Source organism: Vipera berus, assembly GCF_964194415.1.
Source record: "Vipera berus genome assembly, chromosome: Z".
In the NCBI taxonomy this organism is placed as follows: Eukaryota; Metazoa; Chordata; class Lepidosauria; order Squamata; family Viperidae; genus Vipera; species Vipera berus.
In genome coordinates, this window is record NC_138205.1 from 96,773,435 (window position 1) to 96,800,167 (window position 26,733).

At 38.2% G+C, this 26,733-nt stretch overlaps 1 protein-coding gene across 1 annotated transcript in view; it reads left to right on the forward strand.

The window, feature by feature from the left end:
* CRPPA (CDP-L-ribitol pyrophosphorylase A) overlaps positions 1-26,733 on the forward strand; it is a 62,078-nt gene that overhangs the window by 28,299 nt on the left and 7,046 nt on the right. The window contains exons 3-7 of the mRNA XM_081345459.1: positions 7,741-7,890; positions 15,698-15,802; positions 17,184-17,229; positions 21,638-21,735; positions 22,150-22,239. Of these exons, the coding sequence (XP_081201585.1) occupies positions 7,741-7,890; positions 15,698-15,802; positions 17,184-17,229; positions 21,638-21,735; positions 22,150-22,239 (489 nt within the window). The remainder of the gene's footprint in view (positions 1-7,740; positions 7,891-15,697; positions 15,803-17,183; positions 17,230-21,637; positions 21,736-22,149; positions 22,240-26,733) is intronic.

The following is a 26,733-nucleotide window of genomic DNA, read 5'->3' on the forward strand; positions in this document are numbered from 1 at the left end:
ATCTCAGGATGTTTGATCGTTGGACAAATACTTGTTCTTGTTTATTGCAGTGATGTGCAGCTGTTCAAATCCAAAGAATAAAAATTGCCTTGGATCTGATACGGGTGATGGTACACATCAGTGGCATTTTAACTATAATGACATTTCCTATTCTCTATTCATTGCCTTCTGAACTGACATATTTTCTTAAGATCTGCATGCCCCAAAAGTAGAAGACCTTATTTAAGGCAATTCATCCTTGGATCACTAACCTTTGATATGGCAGATGATGAGATTTACCATCAGACTTTCAATGATCTTTCATTTGATTTGCACTATTGTGCATTGTGCATGTTTACCTCTAACACATTCTAAACAAGATGGATAGATTATCTGGACTCCATCATATCCCATTCAATTCTCTTACTAGTTATAATTAAGTATACTTTTCATTAACCAAAGTATGCTTGCTAACTTGTCAAGATAATAGGGCCACACTGATAAAATTAAAATCCTCATGGGCCCCATACATTGAAAATCAACTGTTCCATGGCTACTGGAGCTGCAGAATTACTAGAGTACTGTAGCACCTGTAATATCACTTTTTAAAACATATTGGTAGGATGCATGTTGTGTAGACCTAACTCAAAACTGGATCTTTTGTTTCAGGTCTTTTATAATATGTCAATTGCTGTGCTAAATTGATATATATATGTATAAAATACAATAGACTATGTCTGTCTATCTTTTGTCTGTCTATGAATCTATCTTCTTTATCTGTTTAGGCCAGGGGTGTCAAACTCAATTTCATTGAGGGCCGCATCAGCATTGCGGTTGCCCTCAAGGGGCCGGGGTGGATGTGTCCTGGGTGGGCGTGACCTACTGGGTGGGCATGGCTAGAGTGCGTATGGCCTACTGGGTGGGCGTGGCCAGCTCTAAATCGTTCGCATCAAGGGTGCCTATGGGGGCCTGGGCAGGAGTGGGACAGATCTGGGGGTCTCTGGCAGAAGGAGGGTCTCTGGGCCAGGGCCAAGGCAATGGGGGCCGTTCCCTCACTGTTTCCAGGATGGCTTCGCGGGCCACATGAAACCACTTCGCGGGCCGGATCCGGCCCCCGGGCCTTGTGTTTGACATGTCTGGTTTAGGCAACATGCTATGTATACAAAAAGCACATCTTAACAAGAGGACTAAATTGATAGGGCTCGCAACTTGGGTGTCCTCCTGGATTCACGGCTCAGTTTAGAAGACCACATAGGTGCCGTGACCAGGGGGGCTTTTGCCCAGGTTCGCCTGGTGCGCCAGTTGCAGCCCTATCTGGACCGAGATGCCCTACGCACAGTCACTCATGCGCTCGTGACCTCTCGGTTAGACTACTGCAATGCTCTCTACATGGGGCTGCCCTTGAGGACCACTCAGAGGCTTCAGCTGGTGCAGAATGCAGCCACGCGAGTTGTGATGGGAGTCTCCCGATACTGCCGTGTAACGCCTCTTCTCCGCGAGCTTCCAGTTGCCCTCCGGGTGAGATTCAAGGTGCTGGTGATGACCTATAAAGCCCTACATGGCATGGGGCCGGATTATCTTAGGGAGCACCTGCTGCCAGCATCATCTTCCCATCCTGTGCACTCCCATAGAGAGGCCCTCCTTAGGGTGCTGCCGGTTAGGGAGTGCCGGCGGGTGATCCCCAGAGGGAGGGCATTCTCTGTGGGCATGCCTGCCCTTTGGAATGATTTACCTGTGGAACTCCGGACCGCCCCCGATCTGCGTTCATTTCGCCGGGACCTGAAAACCTGGCTTTTCGATTTATCAGGCCTGGACTGAAGGGGTTTTAGCTTTTTAAATATTGTTTTAATTGTTAGGCTTAATTAATTTAATTTATTTTAATTTTATATTATCTTTTATATTGTATTTTATGCTGCCCTGTAAACCGCCCTGAGTCCTTCGGGAATAGGGCGGTATAGAAATCTAATTAAATAAATAAAACAAATGAATAAATAAATCCATCCTACCCTGAAGCCTGGAGGATAGCCAGATTTTCAAGGAGTTTTGGAGTGCCATTAGGGTAGAAGCCTAATTCTGTCTATGTACTAAATCCTAGCCTGAAATCTGATTGAAATTGGTCCAAGTAATCCTTTGTTTCAAGATTTCTGTAATACCTGAACAGGATGATAATTGTTCAAAATTGTTGAGTTCAGGAATGGTCTCTTGAGGACAGAAAGACTAGCATCTCACGTGTCAAAGAGGTCAACACAACAACTTGGATGCAACTGCAAGCCACCAGAAATGCAGATATCATAACTTCGCTCATTTTCAGATAATAGTATCCTGAGTTGTATTTGCTTATATTAGTGTTTTGACTCTTTTGCAGACACGAAAACCATAATTTTTTCATGATCATCTATTTTTAATGGTTTGTTTCAATGATTTAACCACACTGTGTAGATAATTGTTCTCTGAAGAGCATCATCATTTTTGCAATGGAAACCTTTTAAAGAAGCTTAATAAATGTAACTAACAAACCAGTTTACAGCACAGACTATGTATTTTATTGAATATCTATTCAGAATATCCTGTTTTTTAAGAACTATACTGTGGGAAAGTTATCTGGATATTATTGTGTGTGGTTGCTGCATCTTTCCAGATAATGATTTAGATGCAGATCTAGTTATTCCTAAAATAAATCCAACAGACAGCCTAGAATAAACGGAAACAGATTAAATAGATTTGCACAGGTCTACCTAAAATACAAAAAGATCTGGATCTAAGCCAAATTAATGTTTCCTGCTAATTTGTTTCTGTCTCACTCTGAACTTTAGTTGTTAAAAAATAGAGGTTATTTCCTTATAAGAAAAAAGCCTAGAAATTTGGGACTCTTTAGGGAAAAGGCAACTGGGGAGATGTGTACATAAAATCAGGTAAAAATAGGAATTTTTTTTCCTTTCAAATTACTTACTGTATATCTAATTATTAGCAATAAAATGCTCACATAATTGTTCATGGTATTTGTTCTTTTCATTGCATTGAGACAATGGTCACTGAAAACATATGCCCACAGTAATACTAGAAGTTAAAAGCAAGTAGCTATACAAAAAGTGTCCAAAATAAATATGGGTCTGATGCCAATGAATTAACCAAGGATTTACTGATTAGTAATATGACAATACATAAATATTGGTTCTCTAGTTGTTACAAATTAATTTTCAGTTTTGTTGGAAATTAAAATAATTACATGCCAATTTAATGCCAAAGAAGTGATATAAATCCAGTGTCAATTTAATGTTCATTATACAAAACATGCACTTTCTGAAAAATAACTGAAACATTTAAATTACATAATTGTGATTGGGTTTTTTTTAATGTGGCATTTCTAGAAATGTAAAAGAGGTAATTCTTTAAGATAATTTTGCTAACAGAAGAGGTAATTACAGTTATGGGTAAAGCATGTTGACTATTAGATATAAGTATAATTGGTGAGAGTATGGATGTCTGAACAGAAGTACATGCTCCTACTTGTTGGAAAAATAAGTACACAGTTAATTCTGCTTGAATGTAGAATTTGTAACGTGGTTATGAATGCTGTCAAATATAAGTTCTTCCAGTTATGTAAATATTCACAGTATAGTAATATGTAAAAATATTTGTTAGGATAAAAAGGAATTAATCATATTGATTTATACAGCTATAGAAACATTTACAGCACCTCTAAGTTAAATCATATACATACTGGGCAAAGTAAGAAATTATTCTGCATATGCAGCCCTGAAAATAGGCTGGAGCAAGTTTTTGTGACCCTAACACTAGTTCCACTTGACAGAGTTCTATCAATAAGAGGGACAAATAGTGGGCAGAATTGGATAAATAAGGAATCTGAACAAATATTGGTAAATTAAAACCTTTCCAACAAAGGCAGACGATTTTTCCCTCTTGCTTTTGATCTTTGTGTTATGGTTGAAAGCCAGCTTAATATGAATATTATTTTTAGAAGTGTTAATATTTAATTTGATGAAATGGACAATTGATGATACAAATTTGAAAATTGTTACATAGTTTTAATATATTTAAAAAACCCACACAGATGTTAACTTTTTATTTATGTTTGTAAAAATAGAGCTGAATTTTAGATACAGGAAAAAGCTTTTTCTCAAAGTTGAGTCTTATTACTAAGTACAATTTCCTGTAATTGGAGGATTTTTAAAATACCGTATATACTTGAGTATAAGCCGAATTTTTCAGCCCACTTTTTGGGCTGAAAAATTCCACTTCGGCTTATACTCCAGTCAACAAAAAAACTTACCGAGGACTTGTGCGCGGCCGAGGCTTTGGTGCTTCCGGGATTGCACGCACCTCTCCCAAGCCACCGCCGTCCGGAGACCTGCCGAAGTTTGGGAAGGTCTCCGGACGGCGGCTTGGGAGAGGTGCGTGCGATCCTGGAAGCACCGAAGCCTCGGCCGCGCGCAAGTCCTCGGTAAGCTCCGGGCGGTCACTTGCTTTGCGTCTCCTGAGGGAAGGGGGGACGACTGGAGCGGGCGTGTTTCCTCGCCTGCTGGGCGCCGCGATTTGCCCGGGGAATGCGCGGGCCCCGAATGGCAGCGTGGAGCGAGGAAGCGGACAGCCAGGGCTTCCCCGAGAGCCGCGGCCACACAGGGTATTCCTGTGTATTCAGGCTTGCAAAATGGCGGATCGAGCCTCTGCTGGCGGCAGAGGCTTGCAGAGCGCGGATCCAGCCTCCGCCAGCGGCGGAGGCTTGCAGAACGGCGGATCGGCTTATACTCGAGTCAATAACTTTTTCCAGTTTTGGGGGGTGAAATTGGGGGTCTCGGCTTATACTCGAGTCGGCTTATACTCAAGTATATACGGTAACTTGAAAATTGCCTTATTCAGGATGAAATTGACTGTTACGTTTTAATTATTTGAAAGTTGCAGCCCTAAACATATGGAAAGTACTAAGCAAAATATAGCTTTGCCAGAAGGGTTTGCTGGAGTGGTTGATAACATTTTATCTGCTTAAGGATAAGCTTTTCCAACTTCAGGTGCTTTAAATGTCTGTGATTTTATGTTTTGTTTTATTTTTATTTATTTATTACATCTATTTGCCACCTATCTCACTGTGGGAATACTCTAGATGATTTACAACAGTAAAAATTAGAAATTAAAAAAAAGCGTAAGCATAACAGTAGCAAAGTAATGGAACAATAGTATAAACTATGAAAAAGCAATGAGAATAAAAGATGGGCAGGTGGGGAAGCAGGGAGTGAAATGGAAGAAGTAGGGTTTACTATCAGTTCAGTAGCCATTGCCCATGTGATGGTCTTATTTAGCTTCCTAAGCCAAACAAAGAAACCATGGTTGAAATATTTTACTCTAGAAAATTATCTTGTCCAAATAGGGTCTTCTCAGGGTGCCGCCGGTAAAAGATTGCCAGCGGATAACACCCAGGGAGAGGGCCTTTTCTGTGGGTGCTCCTGCCCTCTGGAACCAGCTGCCCGTGGAGCTCAGGACTGCCCCTGACCTACGCTCATTCCGCCGGGACCTGAAGACTTGGCTCTTTGAGCTCTCTGACCCAGGCTGAGAATTTTAACTGGGGTTTTATTTTCAGGGATAATTTAATCTTTTAATTCTCTTTTAACTTTGTATTTTATATTGATGTGATTTTAAAATGCCCTGTATAAACCGCCCTGAGTCCTTCGGGAAAGGGCGGTATATAAATCTAATAAAATCTAAAAAAATCTAAAAATTTATTAATTACTGCTAAAATTAATTTTAGATTGCACCTTCAAAGATTAATTTTCAAGATATGCTTTACTTTATATAAGATAAGATAATCTTTATTGTCATTTTTTACTGTGGGCACAATGGCACATATCAAAAATGAAAATTAGTTGCCCACTCTCAAAGTGAAACACATACATGACATACACCTATGGAGGAGCCGTGGTGGCGCAGTGGTTAGAATGCAGTACTGCCGGCTGTCAGCAGTTTGGCATTTTGAATCTCACCAGGCTCAAAGTTGACTCAGCCTTCCATCTTTCTGAGGTCAGGAAAAATGAGGAACCAGATTGTTGGGGGCAACAGGCTGACTCTGTAAACCACTTAGACAGGGCTAAAGCACTGTGAAGCGGTATATAAGTCTAAGTGCTATTGCTATTGCTGTTATAAAAATGATAAATAAATGTTTATTATTTATATTAATCTATTTTAGAAATTCATTTGCCATTTTCATTAATGCTTAGCATAGAATATAAGTGTATCCTGGTGACAGAATTTGTGTATTCAGTGGAATTATAAATAAAGGTCTGTTCACCTGTTATGTTTTAGCACCTTGTGTTACATGTTTTATGTCTAGAAACTGTCATGTTTAGAACACGTATGGAACTTGTCCAAATATATATACAGACGCTTGTCATTTAAAAACAAGTAATGAAAGTGTATAAATGTTTCAAGCACTATCCTTTAAATAAGTTAAGCTTATCTAATGCTAAGGTACCCCTATAAACAACTGTTAAATCAAAGTTATATGAAAACAATTAACCAGAAATGAAATGTATAGACCAGTGGTGGTGAACCTATGGTATGCGTGCCAGAGGCGGCACTCAGAGCCCTCTTTGTGGGTACACGTGCCATGCCCTGGAGATGGCAGCCGTCCCTCTTCAATCAGCTGTCTGAGGTTCCATGTGGCCAGATGCATCCTGGCACGGCTGGTTTCCCTTCCCCCATCCCATTCCTCCTGGCCTCGCATGCTGTCCTTTTCCCAGGCATGACCCACTGCATTGTCTCCTCAGCTGTTGGCCAGCTGTCCAGCTCAGAGGTGGCTTGTCTGAACTGCTGGTGGTGGGCTATGAAGCACCAGAGTGCGCCGGTCAAGAAGCCGGCATATGCTCACTGGCCTCTGTGTATGGGGGCCGATGGTGTCAGGCAGCAGCTGCCCCTGCCTCGCCTTGCCCTGTGATAATGGCACCCTGCCCTGCCTTGCCTCGCCTCGCCTCACCCCGCAGGATGAGCCTCCTGCCCACCACCCCTCCTGCCAGAGACCTCCTGGACCTCCCCCAACCCTGCCTGGCCCCCACAGGCGTCACTCCCTGAGCAACATCGAGGTGACCATGCCCACCTTGGCCATACCCACCCAGTCTGCCATGACCACCACAGCCACGCCCAACCAGTGGGCCACACAGCACCCAGCAATAAATAAGTGGATTTTGGGTTGCAGTTTGGGCACTCGGTCTCTAAAAGGTTTGCCATCACTGATATAGACAATTAAAGGTTGTTGGTGTAAGTAAACTGTTTCACAATGATCACCGGAACATGTTATTTTTGGAATAGGTTGATTCACATTTGATTGTTAATCTGATTCCATTTGAAGGTATAGTCATCTGGCTAATTTTCAGTATTTTTCAGAAATACAAATTCAAAGAAACTTTGCCATATATTCATAACAGAATTCAATCAATATGATAGAACCAGATTAATAAACTATGTCAATTTGCTGATCAGCTTCATTATCAAGTGATGATAAATGAATTTTCCATTTAGAAAATTAAGAGTTTAGATTAATCATTTGTGTATCACTGAATAATTAATTTTGTTATATAGTGCAATTAGTTGATCATGCATGAACCTGATATATGAACATTTTGTTTAATTAATTCTGTTATGCAGTTTATTCACAGGAAATTAATCTGTGTCTATATTAGGTTAATGTAAATAAAGATTAAATTCTTTAATTTGTTTTGACTTGTTTTAAGGCTGACATTTATTTTTGTATTCTAGGCAGCAGGAGCAATCCGTCCTCTTGTTTCCACGGTTATTGCTTCCACCACAGATGGATGTTTAGACCATTCACTAGATCGTGCCAAGTACAGAGCAAGTGAAATGCCTCAGGCTTTCTTATTTGATAAAATTCATCAAGCATATCTTCAGGTAAATATTCTGGTTTTTGCCCTCAGTATAATAGTAAGAACAACTGAATTAGTTGTTTAGTATTAAATGCTTAAGTATTAAAAAAGAAAATAAAAATAAAAATATATAATGATTTTGGCTGTTTTAGGGAAGCTCTCCTTTCTTATGTAAGGAACACAAAATAAAAATTCTATGTCAAATATTTTTTATCAGAAAAATGCCAAAAAAGGCAAGCAAATATAACTATATTGTTTTTTCAACACTTGTCATACAAGCCAATCTTATAAATCTTTTCTGATTTTTTAAGATATATTTTTAAATATATTCTGCAACTTTTTCAAAAAGAAGTTTCATTGGTAGTTTACCACTCATCTTTGTTTCAAAGGGAAAATCTTTCAGAATTTTTAACAGATTTTTTTGTACCTATAATCCTATACTTTTCCTTGTCACTTCTAAAAAGATCATTGCAAGTCTTAGCAGGCTTCTTAAATCAATTTCCTGATTCAATCTCTGTTCATCTTTGATAGGAATAAGTGATTTATACTTAAGTCCTCTGAAACCAACTGTGTGACTTTGGGTTTTTGGTGGAATGTAGTCTGGATTTTCAGGGAGAAGAGGCTGTATTCTGGAGTGTAAAGAAGTAGCAAACCTTATGTAGTTTGGGAGAAAGTTAAGGCTCCTCTCTATAGTGATAAAAATAGTTGATTTAGTTTGGCAAGATTTATGTCTATAGATGAGGAACAATAAAAGAGACTGTTCAATAGTAATTCTACATGTTTTTTTGGTTCATAGGGCTTGATAAGCCAGTAGTCTCTTCACCCAACTTATCTCATAGGGCTCTGGTTGTTGTGAGGAAAATAGAAGGAGGAAGGAATATTAGGTATCTTCACCACCTTGAGCTATTTATAAAATAATAAAGGCAGGACATAAATCATTTTTCTTTTATACATATATGAAGCTAAACTCACCAGGTAACATTTCATTCTTGTGGAAGATCTCTAAGATAATTTTTGAAAGTGACTGGAAAGTGAGTTAGCGAACTCAGTGAGCTTTAAAAGGCTCTGCCATGTTTGAGAGTGTGATGATTAATATCACTCAAACATGCTGTCCTGCAATCTCTTTTCAAAGAGCAGCCATCTAGACAACAAGTGGACAATATCCTGTACCCTTTTTATCTAAACAGATTCTGTGGGACTGGTCTACTTCCAGTCTTAACGTAATTACTGTCTCCATTCATCTGAAGACATCTTAGCTCACCTTTCCTCACCTCAAATCTATTCTGTAGTGTTCCCCCCCCCCTTCGCTAGGCATTTAGCTTGTGAGTTAATGCTTGATAGATCCTCACAGCCTTGTTCCCCTGCTATGATAGCAGGCTATTACTTCCCAAAGATATGTCTACCTGTTACCAACTGTATCTCATTATCCATCTGTAACTGAGATAGCTCGAGGATGAAGTTTTTCTCTGGAAGTGTCATTTTATCTCTTAACCTACCTTCCAATGCTACAATTTAGAATGAATGAAATCAGTGGGGATGGAACTAGAAATGACATTGGCAAATTTGCAGTTCCAATTAATTCTGCTTGTTTCCCATGGAAGATTTCCTTCAATCCACTTTCTGCCCTGTTTTTCTGCTCCACAACCCTCTTTTGGCTGAGAGAGACAGAGGAATCCTGGTTTTTACAGACCTGGTTTTAATGATTGCATACATTATGATTGCGAGTTGTGATGGGAGTCTCCCGATACTCCCGTGTAACACCTCTTCTACGCAAGCTGCATTGGCTTCCAGTATCCCTCCGGGTGAGATTCAAGGTGCTGGTGATGACCTATAAAGCCCTAAATGGCATGGGCCCGGATTATTTTAGGGAGCACCTGCTGCCAGCATCAACTTCCCATCGTCCTGTGCGCTCCCATAGGGAGGGCCTCCTTAGGGTGCCGCTGGTCAGGGAATGCCGGCGGGTGATCCCCAGAGGGAGGGCATTCTCTGTGGGTACGCCTGCCCTTTGGAATGATTTACCTGTGGAACTCCAGACTGCCCCCGACCTGCGCTCATTTTGCCGGGACCTGAAAACCTGGCTTTTCGATCTAACTGGCCTGGTCTGAGGGGGTTTTTAGTTTCAAGTTTTTTAACATTGTTTTATTGTTGGGCTATTAATTAATTTAATTCTTTTTAATTCTATTTTTTATCTTAATTTTATATTGTCTTTTAAATATTGCCCTGTAAACCACCCTGAGTCCTTCGGGAGTAGGGCGGTATAGAAAAATAATTATAAATAAATAATAAATGAATGAATGAATGAATGAATGAATGAATGATAGCCTTTCTATCCTGTACAAACCTATAGATGTAAATTGCTTATAATGGTGAATGATTTGTGCCTGACCTTTTTAAATTTGTCTTAGTGAATATAACATTATTTTAACAATATGTCTCATAAAGTAAATACCATAGATCTTCCTCACTCAGCTCAAGTCAAGAGCTCAATTTCAAAAACTGAAGAAAAAACTGGAGTAACTTATACAGTGTTTTGATATGCCACAGAAACAAGAAGGAATGACGGCTCCTTCTCTAATGGACTGAATAGAACTGTATTATTTCCAGATCTATCACTATCTCAAACTTTGAATTACTAATGAAATTCCAACCCATTCCTACACAAATTGATATTGAATTTACAAGTTTGATAACTGGCGTATCTGGAATCTGTAGAGATCTTAAAATTATGGAAGGGTTGAAGACATTGCTATTTCTCTAAAATTAAGACCTGAGACAAATGATCAATTTCATGATAAAAATAATTACAAAATTACAATCAGAACTAGTTAAAGTATGGGGCAACTTAGTAGAAATAATTAAAAAATAATTAACCTATCATTGAATGATGAGTAGTGGAAACCTTTATTGAATTGCACAGAAGGATGCCTTCAGGAATGCTTCTTATTGCCAATTGATTTTAAAGTAAGATAGAGAATGCTTACAGATTAAGAGCAAGAGGGAATCCCTCACAGAGAATCTTCCTTATAATTTTTAATTTGTAAAGTCTAGTACTAGAGATCATATTTTACAGCTTTCAAGGCAAGCTACTAAATTGAAACACCATGGATAAATTATGATTTATCCATATTTGTTTACAAATGCTTTAGTTATAGAAAGATTTTGATTTAGTTCATGCACCTGCAAAAAGTTAAGTATTGTTTTTAAATGAACATTATACTGAGTTAATTGTATATTTTAAAGGAGATTCTAGAGTTACCTTCTATTAGCTACATTAAATGGATAAGTTAATGAAAAAGTTTTTATGGCAAGCTAAAACTCATTTGAATATCAGCGAAATTGAAGTTATGTTAAAATAATGGTAGATTAGCTATCTCATTTTCATGAGGTTTTATTTTAACATTATATATATATTGGAACAATATTTTTATGAGTATTCTTCTCTTTGGCCCCTTTTGAAGAATAGACTTACTCTAGAGGTGAAGGATAGCAGTGTTCCAATATCTCAGGGGCTGCCACAAAGAAGAGAAAGTCAAGCTATTCTCCAAAGCCCCTGAAGGCAGGACAAGAAGCAATGGATGGAAACTGACCAAAGAGAGAAGCAACCTAGAACTAAGGAGAAACTTCTGACAGTTAGAACAATTAGTCATTGGAACAACCTGCCTTCAAAAGTGGTGAATGCTCCAACACTAGATGTTTTTTAAGAAGAGACTGGGTAACCATTTATCGGAAATGGTATAGCGTTTCCTGCCAGAGCAGGGGGTTGGAGTAGAAGACCTCCAAGGTCCCTTCCTACTCTATCATTATCATTACCATTTGAAATCTTGACAAGTTTTGTAGTCTAGGTACACTAAGCAGATCTGTATCTAAAAGCTTCAAGGCTTGTTTTTTAAAAAATAGGAAAATAGTTATTTGATTCTGAATCACAAGAGATATTGACCTATGGCAGGGGTCGGCAACCTAAAAAAGAAAAAGAGCCACTGGGAACCGGTTCCATCACAAATTAAAAAAAGAGGGAGCCGCGTGCGTGTGTCCATGCACGCGCATGCGCAAAAAGGTTTTTTGCGCATGCGCGGACGCACGCGGCTGCCATTTTTTTTAAAAATGAGATGGAACCGGTTCCCGGTTGCACGACGGCGACGGCCCGTCTGCAAAGCTGCCGCTTTCGGCAGCTTTGCAGATGGGCCGTGGCAGCTTCCTCAAAGAGCGGCGCCCCTGCCCATTCCGAGAGGTGCGCGCGCACCTCTCCGAACGACCGGAGGTGCGCGCGTATCTCCGCGCGAATGGGCAGCGGTGCCGCTCTTTGAGGAAGCTGCCGCGGCCCGTCTGTGAAGCTGCCGAAAGCGGCAGCTTAGCAGACGGGCCGCGGCAGCTTCCTCAAAGAGCGGCGCCCCTGCCCATTCCGAGAGGTGCGCGCGCACCTCTCCGAACGACCGGAGTTGCGCGCGCACCTCCCCAAACCTTTGGGGAGGTGCGCGCGTACCTCCGTGCGAAGGGGCAGCGGCGCCGCTCTTTGAGGAAGGTGCCGAAAGCGGCAGCTTCCTCAAAGAGCGGCACCGCTGCCCGTTCGCGCGGAGGTACGCGCGCACCTCCCCAAAGGTTTGGGGAGGTGCGCGCGCAACTCCGGTCGTTCGGAGAGGTGTGCGCGCACCTCTCGGAATGGGCAGGGGCGCCGCTCTTTGAGGAAGCTGCCGCGGCCCGTCTGCTAAGTTGCAGCTTCCTCAAAGAGCGGCACCGCTGCCCGTTCGCGCGGAGGTACGCGCACACCTCCCCAAAGGTTTGGGGAGGTGCGCGCGCAACTCCGGTCGTTCGGAGAGGTGCGCGCGCACCTCTCGGAATGGGCAGGGGCGCCGCTCTTTGAGGAAGCTGCCGCGGCCCGTCTGCTAAGCTGCAGCTTCCTCAAAGAGCGGCACCGCTGCCCGTTCGCGCGGAGGTACGCGCGCACCTCCCCAAAGGTTTGGGGAGGTGCGCGCGCAACTCCGGTCGTTCGGAGAGGTGCGCGCGCACCTCTCGGAATGGGCAGGGGCGCCGCTCTTTGAGGAAGCTGCCGCGGCCCGTCTGCTAAGCTGCCACTTTCAGCAGCTTCACAGACGGGCCGCGGCAGCTTCCTCAAAGAGCGGCACCGCTGCCCATTCGCGCGGAGGTACGCGCACACCTCTCCAAAGGTTTGGGGAGGTGCGCGCGCACCTCCGCCCATTCGGGGAGGTGTGCGTGCACCTCTCCAAATGGGCGGTGCCACTCTCCATTTGGAGAGGTGCGCGCGCACCACTGCCCGTTGGAAGAGGTGCGTGCGCACCGGGCGGCTGGGAGCCGCAAGAGACGGCTCAAAGAGCCGCATGCGGCTCCGGAGCCGCAGGTTGCCGACCTGTGACCTATGGCATTACACTAATTTGAAAATAGTAGGGAAGATATTTTATTGGCATGTTTATGCTAAACAAGGGATCATCACTCTAATGATTATTGTAAAGATTTTTAAAGATTCCATTTCAAGTATAACCTATCTACAATTTTCATTTGAGAAAATATGTAACACAAGAATGTATTAAGCAGTACAGGTAGTCCTTGTCTTACTACCGCAATTGATCCCAAAATGTCTTGCTAAGCGAGACATTTGTTAAGTGAATTTTTCCCCATTTTCCGACTTTTCTTGTCATAGTTGTTAAGTGAATCACTGCAGTTATTAAATTAGTAACATGGTTGCTAAGTGAATCTGGCTTTCTCATTGATTTTGCTTGTCAGAAGATTGCAAAAGATAATCACCTGAACACAAGGCAGTGCAACTGTCATAAATATGAACCAGTTGCCAAATATCCAAATTTGAATCACGTGACCTTGTGAAAAAGTCACTTTTTTCAGTACTACAGTTTTAAATTCATTAAAAGATGTATCACTTGAATGTAAAACAGATGAGAAAGAGAAAAGCAGAGAGACAAATGAAAGGGATTCCTTTTTCTGCTTATCTCAACTCCTAAAGACATAATTATCCCTAAAAAAGAATAGACAAAGGCTTTATGATTCTAGGTTTGTCTCTCTTAACTATATGTTCTTTGTATTTCAATAAACTTGAGACTTCAACATAATCTTTGTCTGTAAAGAGAAGTAGAAGAATAAAAAAGCCCAAGCAATTTGGCTTTTACAAATGAATGAATAAAAATTTAAAAAATAATCTCCTTTCAATTTTATTGCTTCATGGCAATTTTATTGATACTAACATTCCACAAGAACATTAATGAGATCTGAGCACACATTCTGCATTCCCCACTGTATTACCAGAAAGGAAGAGTTTAAACAAGTTCTGTTCAGTTTTGATTAATGATTTGTATGAGACTTCAGTCATATTTGAATTTGTTAAAACATTAAATCTGAATCAGGATTGGGAGTCTGAGTGAACCTGAATGTTTTAGATAATTCTATGTTGGTTATCTCTTTGGCACACTGATTCGTTATAAAATTTGCTGTTGTATAATAAGTGCATGGACTGGGCTATTTTTAAACGGCTACAAAATACTGAGAAGGAAAAAATTCATCATTTCACTAACAGATAATCTTAGTTTTATAATTTGCTTATCATCTTGCAAGAATTTCTTTAGCTTCTGCAGAACATCTGCGAGCCTTTTTAAAATAACTTGTCTAAAACATTCATTTAAGGTTTATATAATTTTTAAATGTTGCCATATAGGCAGCATACAAATATTGCAAAAGAGAGAGCAGTACCATTTAATGTTATATCAGTTAATGATTACTGATTATTTAATCAAACCTATTTGAATTCCTTCATTGCTTTAAATTAACAAGTTAATTGGATTATTTAAAAGCTGCAAAATGAAGAGTACAGCATTTTTCATAACTAGGTCACTAGATCATGTATATGTGTATCGCTACACAGACACAGACACACACAGTACAGTATGTTTTCTTTGCTATAAAAGCAATCAAGCAATAGAAACTGCATTGTGAAAAGACTAAATGCCAGTATCTACTTCTTCTTAGTGCAGGATCCTTTGATATTTTCAATAAATCTTTATTTGATACAGACATAGATTCCAGCATCACCCTGCTTTGATTCCTTCCATGATTTCTATTACATAAATACTTGCTGTAACTTAATAAGAGATATGAGATTCTAATTTGCTTCTGAGTAAATTCCATAATCTAGATGCATATTTATCCTTATCATACATTTTGGTACTTTACTAGTTTTTTTGGGGGTTGCCTTAAATTCTTTATCTTAGTATTGTGATTTATTTACGTCTAACATGATGCCAATTTGCAATCTTGATACAATACTGCTAGTATATCGGGTATGAACAGAGACTAAAGGTAAATCCTCAATTTACAACCACAATTGGAACTGGAATCTTTCTCTTTGAACAGTGTGGTTGTACATGTGACCACTTTGCTCCTGGTTGCAAACTTCAATCATCTCCTAGGTGGACAGAGCAGAGGAGTTGCCTCCCTGGAGGATATCTCATTCCATGACATTACACCCACCCCCACACCCCCACACATAAACACACAGTAAATATTTAACTGAAGCACAATGATAATTGTGGAGCAAAAAGAGATTGGATTCCAAAGTGATAGCTCAACATTAAAATTGTTATCAATATCACAATAATTATGCTGTATGAATATAAAAATATTTGAAATACTACAGAGTTTACCTCTTTTCCGGCTGTGTGTGAGGTATTGTATTTGTAGCAACATTTCTAAAGGATTAACCAAACATAGAGCAATACAATCTATTTGCTTGACATTCTGTATATCCATTGAAGATCAAATGCCATATTTTATTTTTAAAATATTCTATAATTTGTTCTTTTTGTTTTCCACAGTGTAGTGACTATGATCTGGATTATGGAACAGAATGTTTGCATCTAGCTCAAAAATATAGCAAAATAAATGCTAAGCTTATTGAAGGATCTCCTGATCTATGGAAGGTAAGAGCATTGCTATTGCTACTTATTAATAGTGAAACCTTTTCTCATGATATGGAATTTTTTACAGGATGTTAATGGCTAGGTGTTAACTGCACTAATTATAATAAAAACATCTAGTCATTGAATTAAATTTAATAAATTAATTATATTGTTTAATAATGCTTGTGGTTGTATTACTAAATACTTTAATAAATAATACTTGTGGTTATAGTTAATAAAATCAATAGTGAAATCAATAGTAACATTTAAACATCTTGAAAGAGAAAGCATAGAGAAGAGTGGAGAATATTCTGGTAATATCAAACATAGCGGGTACTCTCTTGCACAATTTGCATAGGCAAATTATGCCACTTCAGCTGCCCAAATGAACCTACCAGGAATAACCCAATTGCTTAGGCAATTTACATTCCAAAAGTAATTAAACTTGGATTATAAGGATACATCTTGCCTCATATATAAACTTAAGATCTCATAAATTCAGTTGAATTTCCTAGGATTTTGTTCATTACCCCAAAATTCACCCTATAATGCAGTCTTGACGCTTGAAGTTAATGTGTCAAGTATTAAGACCTAGGTCTGTTCCTGGATTCTAATCTGAGGATTCAGAATCGTATTTGACAGTATTGGCCTGCTACCTCTGCTGTTGTCAGATAGCAACCAAATTTTATTGGCATCGTACCTATATAGGGCATTCCTTCCACCTTTTAGCTTGCCTTTTAAACTGTTTTATTCTGTCCTTCACTCTTCACTTTGTTTTAATATTGCTTTTAATTATGTCTCTTTTATGGTGTCCTTTTTCTGATGTCATAAGACATATTATGATCTCTCTAAATTTGAAATTGTCTCTAAATTTGAAATCATACAAATAAATGCTAGATTTGTTACTTTTTAAGAGATGTTAAGTCATTTACCAGATGTCAGATACTTTTCCATCAAGTAATGCAGTTTCACAAACAGATATCTTGTTTTACTGTCTTTACTGTTTTTACAATAAATACAATAATGAATTGCTTTATTAAATTACCCTCTTTTTTACTACATAAACATAATAAAGATATTTTATTTGATGATATTGTGCACATTAAGATTATAATTTTCAGGTATAGAGTTGTTATTGAATGAATTATAACTATTTTATTAATTGTAAATTATAATAGTATTGTTAAATGAAATACTTCTTTGCAAGATGTCAAAATTAATGCTTAGTAGAGTTTAAATGCTGTAAAATCTATCTCAAATCTTTTAGAAAAATAAGATTAAGAAATTAAGAAATACTTAGAGGTGCTTATATATAAACAGCTGCTTTTGGATACTGTTCTGTTCGCTATTATAGATTAATATATTGATTGCTCTAGAAAATCAAATCTTATTTATCCTTTAGGTAACTTACAAGTGGGATCTTTTTGCAGCTGATTGTTTAATCAAAGGTATGTGTTTTTTCTTGTTCCTGCAATTTATGTATTATCTTCTAGGCCAGGGGTGTCAAACTCAATTTCACTGAGGGCCGCATCAGCATTGCCGTTGCCATCAGGGGGCTGGGTGGGCGTGGCCTGGGTGGGCGTGGCTAGAGTGCGTATGGCCTACTGGGTGGGCATGGCCAGCTCTACATCATTCGCATCAAGGGTGCCTATGGGGGCCCAGGCAGGAGTGGGACAGATCTGAGGGTCTCTGGCAGAAGGAGGGTCTCTGGGCCAGGGCCAAGGCAGTGGGGGCCATTCCCTCACTGTTTCCAGGATGGCTTCACGGGCCACATGAAACCACTTCGCGGGCTGGATCCGGCCCCCGGGCCTTGTGTTTGACATGTCTGTTCTAGGCTGTGGACACAGTCCTCAATTGTTTTGGTTACCTTGCCGTTCCTTCTACCTGAGACTTCTTTACAAATAATGGGAAAAGCTCCTATATATAAAAAAGAACAGTAATTAGAATAAAATATTTCTATAATTATACTTGGCAAGTCTGAAAATATACTAATCACTAGGGTTGCTGTTGTAGAATGTAAATTTTGCTTAATATGTTAAATTAGGAGGAAATGGTCAGTGAGTGTGAATAGCTGATGAGTGATATGATGAATATGTATATGTATACGTATATGTACTGCCTTTGTGAAGAGCAGAAATGCTATTACAATTATTTTTATTCCAAATAGCAAATATATTGCTGTCATACGCAGAGGTGCCCTTTTTGAGTTTTTGAACAAGACAGCATTGTAGGTTTTTCTTTTCATTATTTCTGCATTATTATTATTATCTGTATTTCCCCATTTCAAAAGAGGGTTAAGTTTAGAGAAAGATAAAAGCAGACTGGTATAAAAGTTTATTTTTGCAATTTTTTATAAAAGTAAGCTACTGTACACTTAGGAGTATTTTCTAAATACAATATGATCATCTTTCATTTGAATAGAACAAAGCAACTTTGACCCTTCAAATACTGTTGAATTATAACTCCTAGCATAACCCATTAGGTTACCATTGGCTACAGTATCTGAGGGTTCAGCAGCGTTTGAAGGCATATATCTTCCTTGTTTCTACATTAGAATAACCCGGTGATCATCAGATATTTTGCTTTACAACCTCTGTTGGCAAATTGTCTAGTTCATTAAACCTAAGCCACATTGTATTTGTGTTTATTCAGATACATGAATAAAATTGACTGAACTGGCAGAGATGGCAAAATTAACTATATTGATTAGAAACAATGAATTAGATAAATTTGTAACAGATTGGCAGCCATTTGTGGATTTTCTGCATGTTAAATATAATAACGTATTTAACAGAGGTCTTTGAAAATTATTTTTACTTTTGGGGTTCCTGTTGATTGCTTTCTTTATATAGTGAAAAAATGCTGGATCAATTGGATTGATAGATAAATAGATTTTCACATCAAGGACATTGTTTTATCTAACATAGTATTTTTATTAGATATAGATGGGGAAATTTATAATTACTTGTAGACCTCTTATGTTAAGGGGAGGACAATACATCATATATTTTTGATATATTTTTCAGCATTCAACCAGGGTGGACATTTATGTTTAATGTCAGTGTGAATGATGTATTCATCATTTATTATTTTTTTGCCCTTTTTATTAGTATTCAGTGTTAATTTGTTTCTTCTTTTTTCTTCCTGTTTTCTTTATTTTGTATTTTAACTTTGAAATAAAATAAAAATTTTGTAAACAAGATATATTAACATTCTACTTTACAAAACAACATTGCATTTATTGTGCAGACTTGTTGTGCCCACCCATGATTAATTGTACAAGCTCAGACTTACAAGTTGTTACATCAGCCAAAAATGCCAAGACTGAATTTAATTTATATAAATAAACTATTCTAAAACAATAATGATGTTTTTTCTTCTCTCAATGTACATTCCTGGGGAAATGATCTACCAGTTATCTTATATTTATGTTTTTAATATTTCCATTTAATTTGTGTGTATTTGGAAACAAGTAGTTTTTGACTTGTGACCATAATTAAGCCAAATTATCTGTAGCTAAGTGATACAGTTGTTAAGTGAGTTTTGCCCCATTTTACAGCCTTTATTGCCACAGTTGTTAAATGAATCACTGCAGTTTTTAATAACACCGTTGTTAGGTGCATCTGGATTCCCCATTTACATGTAGATATTTGCTTTATCATTAGGGTGTATGAAAGCCCTAATAAGCAGGCATATACATAGAATGAAGGCTACTGCTAAGCTTCTAAGCCGCCCTGAGTCTTCGGAGAAGGGCGGGATATAAATGGAATAAAAATAAAAATAAATAAATTTGTCTTAATTATAAATGCACCATAAATAGCATGATGTGAGGGATTGATGCAAGTTATATCATACGTGATTGAGGGGTTGTTTGCTTATTTCAAATGGTTTTTTTATATATATTATTGCCTAGGGTTTCTACTGGTATATGGGTGGCCATATATGTTTGTTAAATAAATATTACAGCTAAATACTAAACAGAACGCTTGCATAGATATTTTTACAGGAGTTTCAAATAATAGTTTATAATTTATCCTATTGATCTTTAAATTAATTGATCAAGTCAACTGGAGAAATATGGCCTAAAATAATTTAAACGAAATTAATATATCACTGTTTAATTATTTGAGCCCTATTTGATACTTTGTATTACAAATGTAATCCTACCAATGCAAATGCATTTAACAGTTTTCAAATGCTTCAGGAAAAATTCAGGTTTTTTTCCTGTAGGCAGAATAAAACTGTTGATAAAAAATACATTCCATTCTATTAAACTGAACACTGATGTAGGTAAGAAAAACAAACAGTTTTATATATGATGATTTGAGTAGTTGGGTAATGAAACATCTGCAAGCAAACAACCAAGTTCAGAGAACAGCAAAGATTGCACACAAAAAACCCATAATATGCATTTTTTAGTTTTTTTATTTCTTTTAAAATGTAGATTGTAAAATAATAAATACTGATTTAATAAAAATAAGTCTTAATGTGTTTGAAATAAAGCAGGTAGCAACTTGCTGGATGTGCAGACAATGTGGCGCATGTCTCCCCTTTTTCTTCTTATATTATTAGTCTGAAAATAGGGAAACCTCATCCTGCAGTTAGGATGACTCATTTATAAAAGTAGTTAGAACCTGGATAGCATAAAAACATCCTGAAAGAATCTCTTTAAGGATTTCTTGCCCCGGGGTAACTATATCTTTGAACCTCTAGTTGAAACATGTAAGCTTGAAGATTTCAGTCTGCCTTTAAGGTAGTCCCTAAAATATATTTAAAATTAGATGAAGAATTAATATTTTTGGAACTCTGATCAAATTCTTATGGTGATATGACCTCCTGAATTTCAGTTTCAGCTTACATTTTTTAAAATTAAGCACCAAGTTATTATGTTCACAGGGGAATTGCCAGCAGGCACTACATAACTTTGTATGTCCTGCTTGGACTTGTCACCTAGTCAGCATTTTGATGATGATGATGATGATGATGAAAATAAAAATGCTCTGTTTACATTAATGTTATCTGTAGTTGGTCTATTTCTCCCTGGTTCCAATTACTGTGTTTTAACTCGATAATCCAGAAGAACATTATCCAGAGGTGCAGATAGCACCTTAATTAATAAAGTACCTATCAAAGAAAAATTCATATATTTATTTTAATGCTAAAACTCTTGGGTGGCAGGTAGCAAAACCTTTTATTAGTAGTTATTCTTCACACATAGCATAATTCAGAAGAGTCATAGGGCAGCTAGTGGAATTTTTGTGTACAGAAACTTAAAAACAAATTGTAGTTGAATGGTTGAATAAGTATAATATTCTTAATTTAGTTGTTGCAAAAGAAGTGTTGAATAAAACCTCTGAATCTCTTTTGTTTTTATCTACAACTGTAAGCACACAAGTATCCTTTTAACTCATTTATACCTTATTATATAAAGAATAGTTTTTTTAAAAAAAAGTCCACTACAAAGTAGCCTATAGAATATCTTTTAATATGAAAGTCAGTAACCAATTGAACTTAGTGAAATACAAAACTGTCTTATGAATATCCAGGAATAGCAACCAATTTTATGGATGAAAGACAAGATAATCGTGCCCAGAACTGATATCATTTTGACTCCTGAAACTTTGTACAATTTATCATGAACAATCCACAATATATTCCCCATATAAAAATTCAGAAGTTTAGCCAAGATCTTAAGCTGAAAATGTCATTAATAATAATGGTTGTCATCAACAACTTTCTGTTTTCTAAATACACAGTGATTTTATAGAGTGAGACTAAAGGATCCTGGAAAGGAGGTAATAGTGAAGAAAATAATTCTTCCCCCTTCTTGTTCTTTTTTTTAATTGTCTTTGCCAGATACTATATCACAAGAAGTTTGCATTATTACTGACATAAAGGAAGATGCTGTGCAAGTGGGATTTCTCCTTAATGAAAAAATGAAGAATCATGTGAAAGTAAGTATTCTCAGCAACAGGTAAAGACAATATATAAAAGTTGCTGTTGGTCAATAACTCTTTGTGTTCAACAATGCTTAATATATTACCTCCTCTACAGTATTAGGTTTTATCATAAAATATCACAAGTTTTTTGAAATATTAGATGTTCCTTTTGGGTGGTTATTTACATTTATTTAATAAAGAAATAAATGTTGACCAGAAAACAGTCTGTAAAATGCTTTTTCTCTTCTGCAGGGTGATACTTTATTTTTCTTTCTCCTTTGTGAATAATCAAGTATTAATTATTACTTAAAAATTATGTAAATAATACTCTGGATTCTTTAGTAAATAATTGGTATGTCATTTGAAACATGCAGTTTTAGCAATTCATTACTAAATAATTTATTAAGTAATCTCTATTTTTATTTTCAGCATGTTAAAAATGTAGCAATCACCCTTCATAAAAATGACAACCTACAAGATATTTTCTTAGGACAGTGCTACAACTTTATTTGTATAAAAGTAAGTATTACAGAAATAAAAGTTTATGGGGGGGAGACAATTTATGTAATTTTAAAAACAGTATTTTAGCCATATAGTATTACTTAAATAGCACTTAAGCATTGCTTGAGTAGAATCCGTAAGATTGTTTGGAACTGTACATCCTCTTCACACTTGTTTTCCTTGTTACCTTCTGGGAGAGGCTCTGTGGTATCCGAAGCAGAACATTCAGATTCAGCCACAGTTTCGTTCCATACAGTATAAACCTTGTGAACTGCAAAGCTTCCTCTTTCTGTTATGTATTCAAGATGGACAGTGATTAATATTTATATGTTACTTATATGTAAGGGTGTATATTGTATATAGTATACATATGTTATATATAGTATGTTTAAATGTGTGTTATGTATGTGTACACTTCAAGAGCAAGCAACTAAATTTGATTTTTACTGTGTGCCATTGTGCTCACAGTAAAAAATGTCAATAAAGGTTATAAAGGTTAACCTTTATTCTATATGTTCACCAAATTGTCACATTCATAGATATGTGAAAAATAACTTAAATTTGATCTGATGCATTTTAGAGTAAAATCAACTGTGTTGATCATTCTGGAAATATTTTGAGCTGAAATTGTTTCAAACTTGAAACAAGGCTATTATGAGTTGAAACACTTTCAAAGTGATTGGAAAATCTGTTTTGCGCTAGTGACAGTCATTGTGCACTGGAAAAATGTACTGGTATTTTGATTTCATAATGTTTTGCACACAATGCAACTAGATATAAAGTTTTCAAAATATGTGCTTTCAGATTCAGAGGATATAAGTAATTTGTCACATATGGGAAGACATCAGATTTGTTAGCAACGTTAGGTTTTTGTTTTTTGTTTTTTACATAAGTTTGCACTTTGCTTACCTGGGCAAGTTTATTATGATCCAAATTATCTGAAGCTTTTAAAATAACGCTGAACAACTTGGTCACAAAAAGGCTTTTATAGCCTATGTAGGTGGTGTATTAATGATGCTGAAGGTATCTCATGTTGTTGTTTTTAGCTGCAAAGTTGTGTCCGACCTATCACAAGTCCATGGACAATATTCCTCCAGGCCTTCCTGTCCTCTACCATCTTCTGGAGTCCATTTAAGCTCACACCTACTGCTTCAGTGACTCCATCCAGCCACCTCATTCTCTGTCGTCCCCTTCTTCTATTGCCCTCAATCTTTCCCAGTATTAGGCTCTTCTCCAGTGAGTCCTTCCTTCTCAATAGGTGGCCAAACTATTTGAGTTTTAGCTTCAGGATCTTCTTCTAAAGAGCAGTCAGGGTTGATCCTCCTCTAGGACTGACGGGTTTGATCACCTTGCAGTCCAAGGGACTCGCAGGAGTCTTCTCCAGCACCATAGTTCAAAGGCCTCAATTCTTTGGCACTCAGCCTTTTTTATGGTCCAGCTTTCACAGCCATACATTGCAACTGGGAAGATCATAGCCTTGACTATACGCACTTTTGTTGACAGGGTGATGTCTCTGCTTTTTAGTGTGCTGTCTAGATTTGCCATGGCTTTCCTCTCCAGGAACAAGCATCCTTTAATTTCTTGGCTACAGTCCCCATCTGCAGTGATCTTGGAGCCCAGGAAAATAAAATCTCTCACTACCTCCATTTCTTCCCCATCTATTTGCCAGGAATTGAGAGGGCCGGATGCCATGATCTTGGTTTTCTTAATGTTAAGTTTCAAGCCAACTTTTGCACTCTCCTTCTTCACCTACAACAAGAGGCTCTTTAGTTCTTCTTCACTTTCTGCCATTAGAGTGGTATCATCTGCATATCTTAGGTTGTTGATATTTCTGCCAGAAATCTTAATTCCAACTTTTGATTCAACTAGCCCTGCCTTTCTCATGATGTGCTCTGCATATAAGTTAAATAGGCAGGGCGACAGTATACAGCCTTGCCGGACTCTTTCCCAATTTTGAACCAATCAGTGGTTCCGTGTCCAGTTCTCACTATTGCTTCTTGACCCGCATATACATTTTTCAAGAGACAAATAAGATGATCTGGTACTCCCATCTCTTTAAGAACTTGCCAGAGTTTGTTGTGATTCACACAATCAAAGGCTTTAGCATAGTCAATGAAGCAGAAGTAGATGTTTTTCTGGAACTCCCTAGCTTTCTCCATGATCCAGCATATGTTGGCAATTTGATCTCTAGTTCCTCTGTCTCTTTGAAATCCTGCCTGTACTTCTGGTAGTTCTTGATCCACATACTGCTGGAGTCTAGCTTGTATGATTTTAAGCATAACTTTACTAGCATGTGAAATGAGTGCAATGGTGCGATAGTTTGAACATTCTTTGGCACTGCCTTTCTTTGGAATTGGAATGTAAACTGATCTTTTCCAATCCTGTGGCCACTGTTGAGTTTTCCAAATTTGCTGGCAAATTGAGTGTAGCACTTTTACTGCATTGTCTTTTAAGATTTTGAATAGCTCAGCTGGAATACTGTCACCTCCACTAGCTTTGTTGTTGCTCAGCTTTTCTAAGGCCCACTTCACTTCACATTCTAGGATGTCTGGCTTGAGGTCAGTGACCACCTCATTGTGGTTATCAGGGTCGTTAAGCTCATTCTTGTATAGTTCTTCTGTGTAATTTTGCCACCTCTTCTTAATCTCTTCTGCCTCTGTTAGGTCCCTGCCATTTTGGTCCTTTATTCTTCTATTCTGCATTCAATTAGGCATATCTTTCTTTTTTTCCCTTACGTTTTGCTTCCCTCCTTTCCTCAGCTATTTGCAAAGCTTCCTCAGACAGCCATTTTGCTTTCTTGCATTTCTTTTTCTTTGGGATGGTTTTAGTTGCTACCTCTTGTACAATGTTGCGAACCTCTTTCCATAGTTCTTCAGGCACTCTGTCTATCAGATCTAATTCCTTAAATCTATTTGTCACCTCTACTGTATATTCAACAGGGATATGATTTAATTCATATCTGGGTGGCCTAGTGCTTTTCCCTACTTTCTTCAGTTTAAGCCTAAACTTTGCAATGAGAAGCTCATGGTCTGAGCCACAGTCAGCTACTGTCTTGTTTTTACTGACTGTATAGAACTTCTCCATCTTTGGCTGCAGAGCACATAGTCAATCTGATTTCTTTGTTGACCGTCTGGTGATGTCCATGTGTAGAGCCATCTCTTGGGTTGCTGGAAAAGAGTATTTGCTATGACCATCGTATTCTCTTGACAAAATTCTATCAGCCTGTGCCCTGCTTCATTTTGTACTGCAAGGCCAAACTTGCCTGTTATTCCAGTTATCTTTTGGCTTTCTACTTTAGCATTCCAATCCCCCATGATGATAAGGACATCATTTTTTGGTGTTAGTTCTATAAGGTGCTGTAGGGCTTCATATAACCGGTCAATTTCATCCTCTTCAGCACGGGTGGTTGGAGCATAGACTTGGACTACTGTGATATTGAATGGTTTGCCTTGGATTCGAACTGAGATCATTTTGTCATTTTGGGGATTGTATCTCAGTATTACTTTTCCTACTTTTTATTGACTATGAAGGCTACTCCATTTCTTCTGAGGTACCTGATGGGCACCTGAATTAAATTCACCCATTCTTGTCCATTTTAGTTCGCTGATTCCTAAGATGCCGGTGTTCAGTCTTGTCATCTCTTGTTTGACCACGTCCAGCTTGCCTTGATTCATGGATCTTACATTCCAGGTTCCTATGGAGAAAAAATCTTTACAGCATCGGACTTTCCTTTCACCACCAGATACATCCACAGCTGAGTGTCCTTTCGGCTTTGGCCCAGTCGCTTCATTTTTTCTGGCGCCACTAGTACTAGCCCTCTGCTCTTCCCCCGTAGCATATTGGACACCTTCCGACCTGAGGGGCTCATCTTCCAGCGTCATATCGTTTTGCCTTTTGGTACTGTCCATAGGGTTTTCATGGCAAAGATACTGGAGTGGGTTGCCATTTCCTTCTCCAGTGGATCACGTTTTGTCAGAACTCTCTGCTATGACCTGTCCGTCTTGGGTTTGCCCTGCATGGCATAGCTCATAGCTTCACTGAATTACGCAAGCCCCTTCGCCACGACAAGGCAGTAATCCATGAAGGGGAGGTATCTGATAGAGGCCGATAATTCTAATATAAATCTTTTATTTTTTGACTATATAAATTACCTTTGGAAGATGATTGCATTTTATGTTTATTTCCAGGTGTTCTGATTCTGTGGCTCTGAATGGCACAGAGAATGGGAAGACAAGTGCATAATAATTTATAAACAGGACAGTAATTTATAATATAGTTAGGTAAAGGTAAAGGTTCCCCCACACATGCGTGCTAGTCGTTTCCAACTCTAGGGGCCAGTGCTCATCTCCGTTTCAGAGCCGAAGAGCCAGTGCTTGTCCGAGGACGTCTCCGTGGTCATGTGGCCGGCATGACTAGATGCCAAAGGTGCACAGAATGCTGTTACCTTCCCACCGTAGTGGTCCCTATTTTTGTACTTGCATTTTTTACATGCTTTCGAACTGCTAGGTTGGC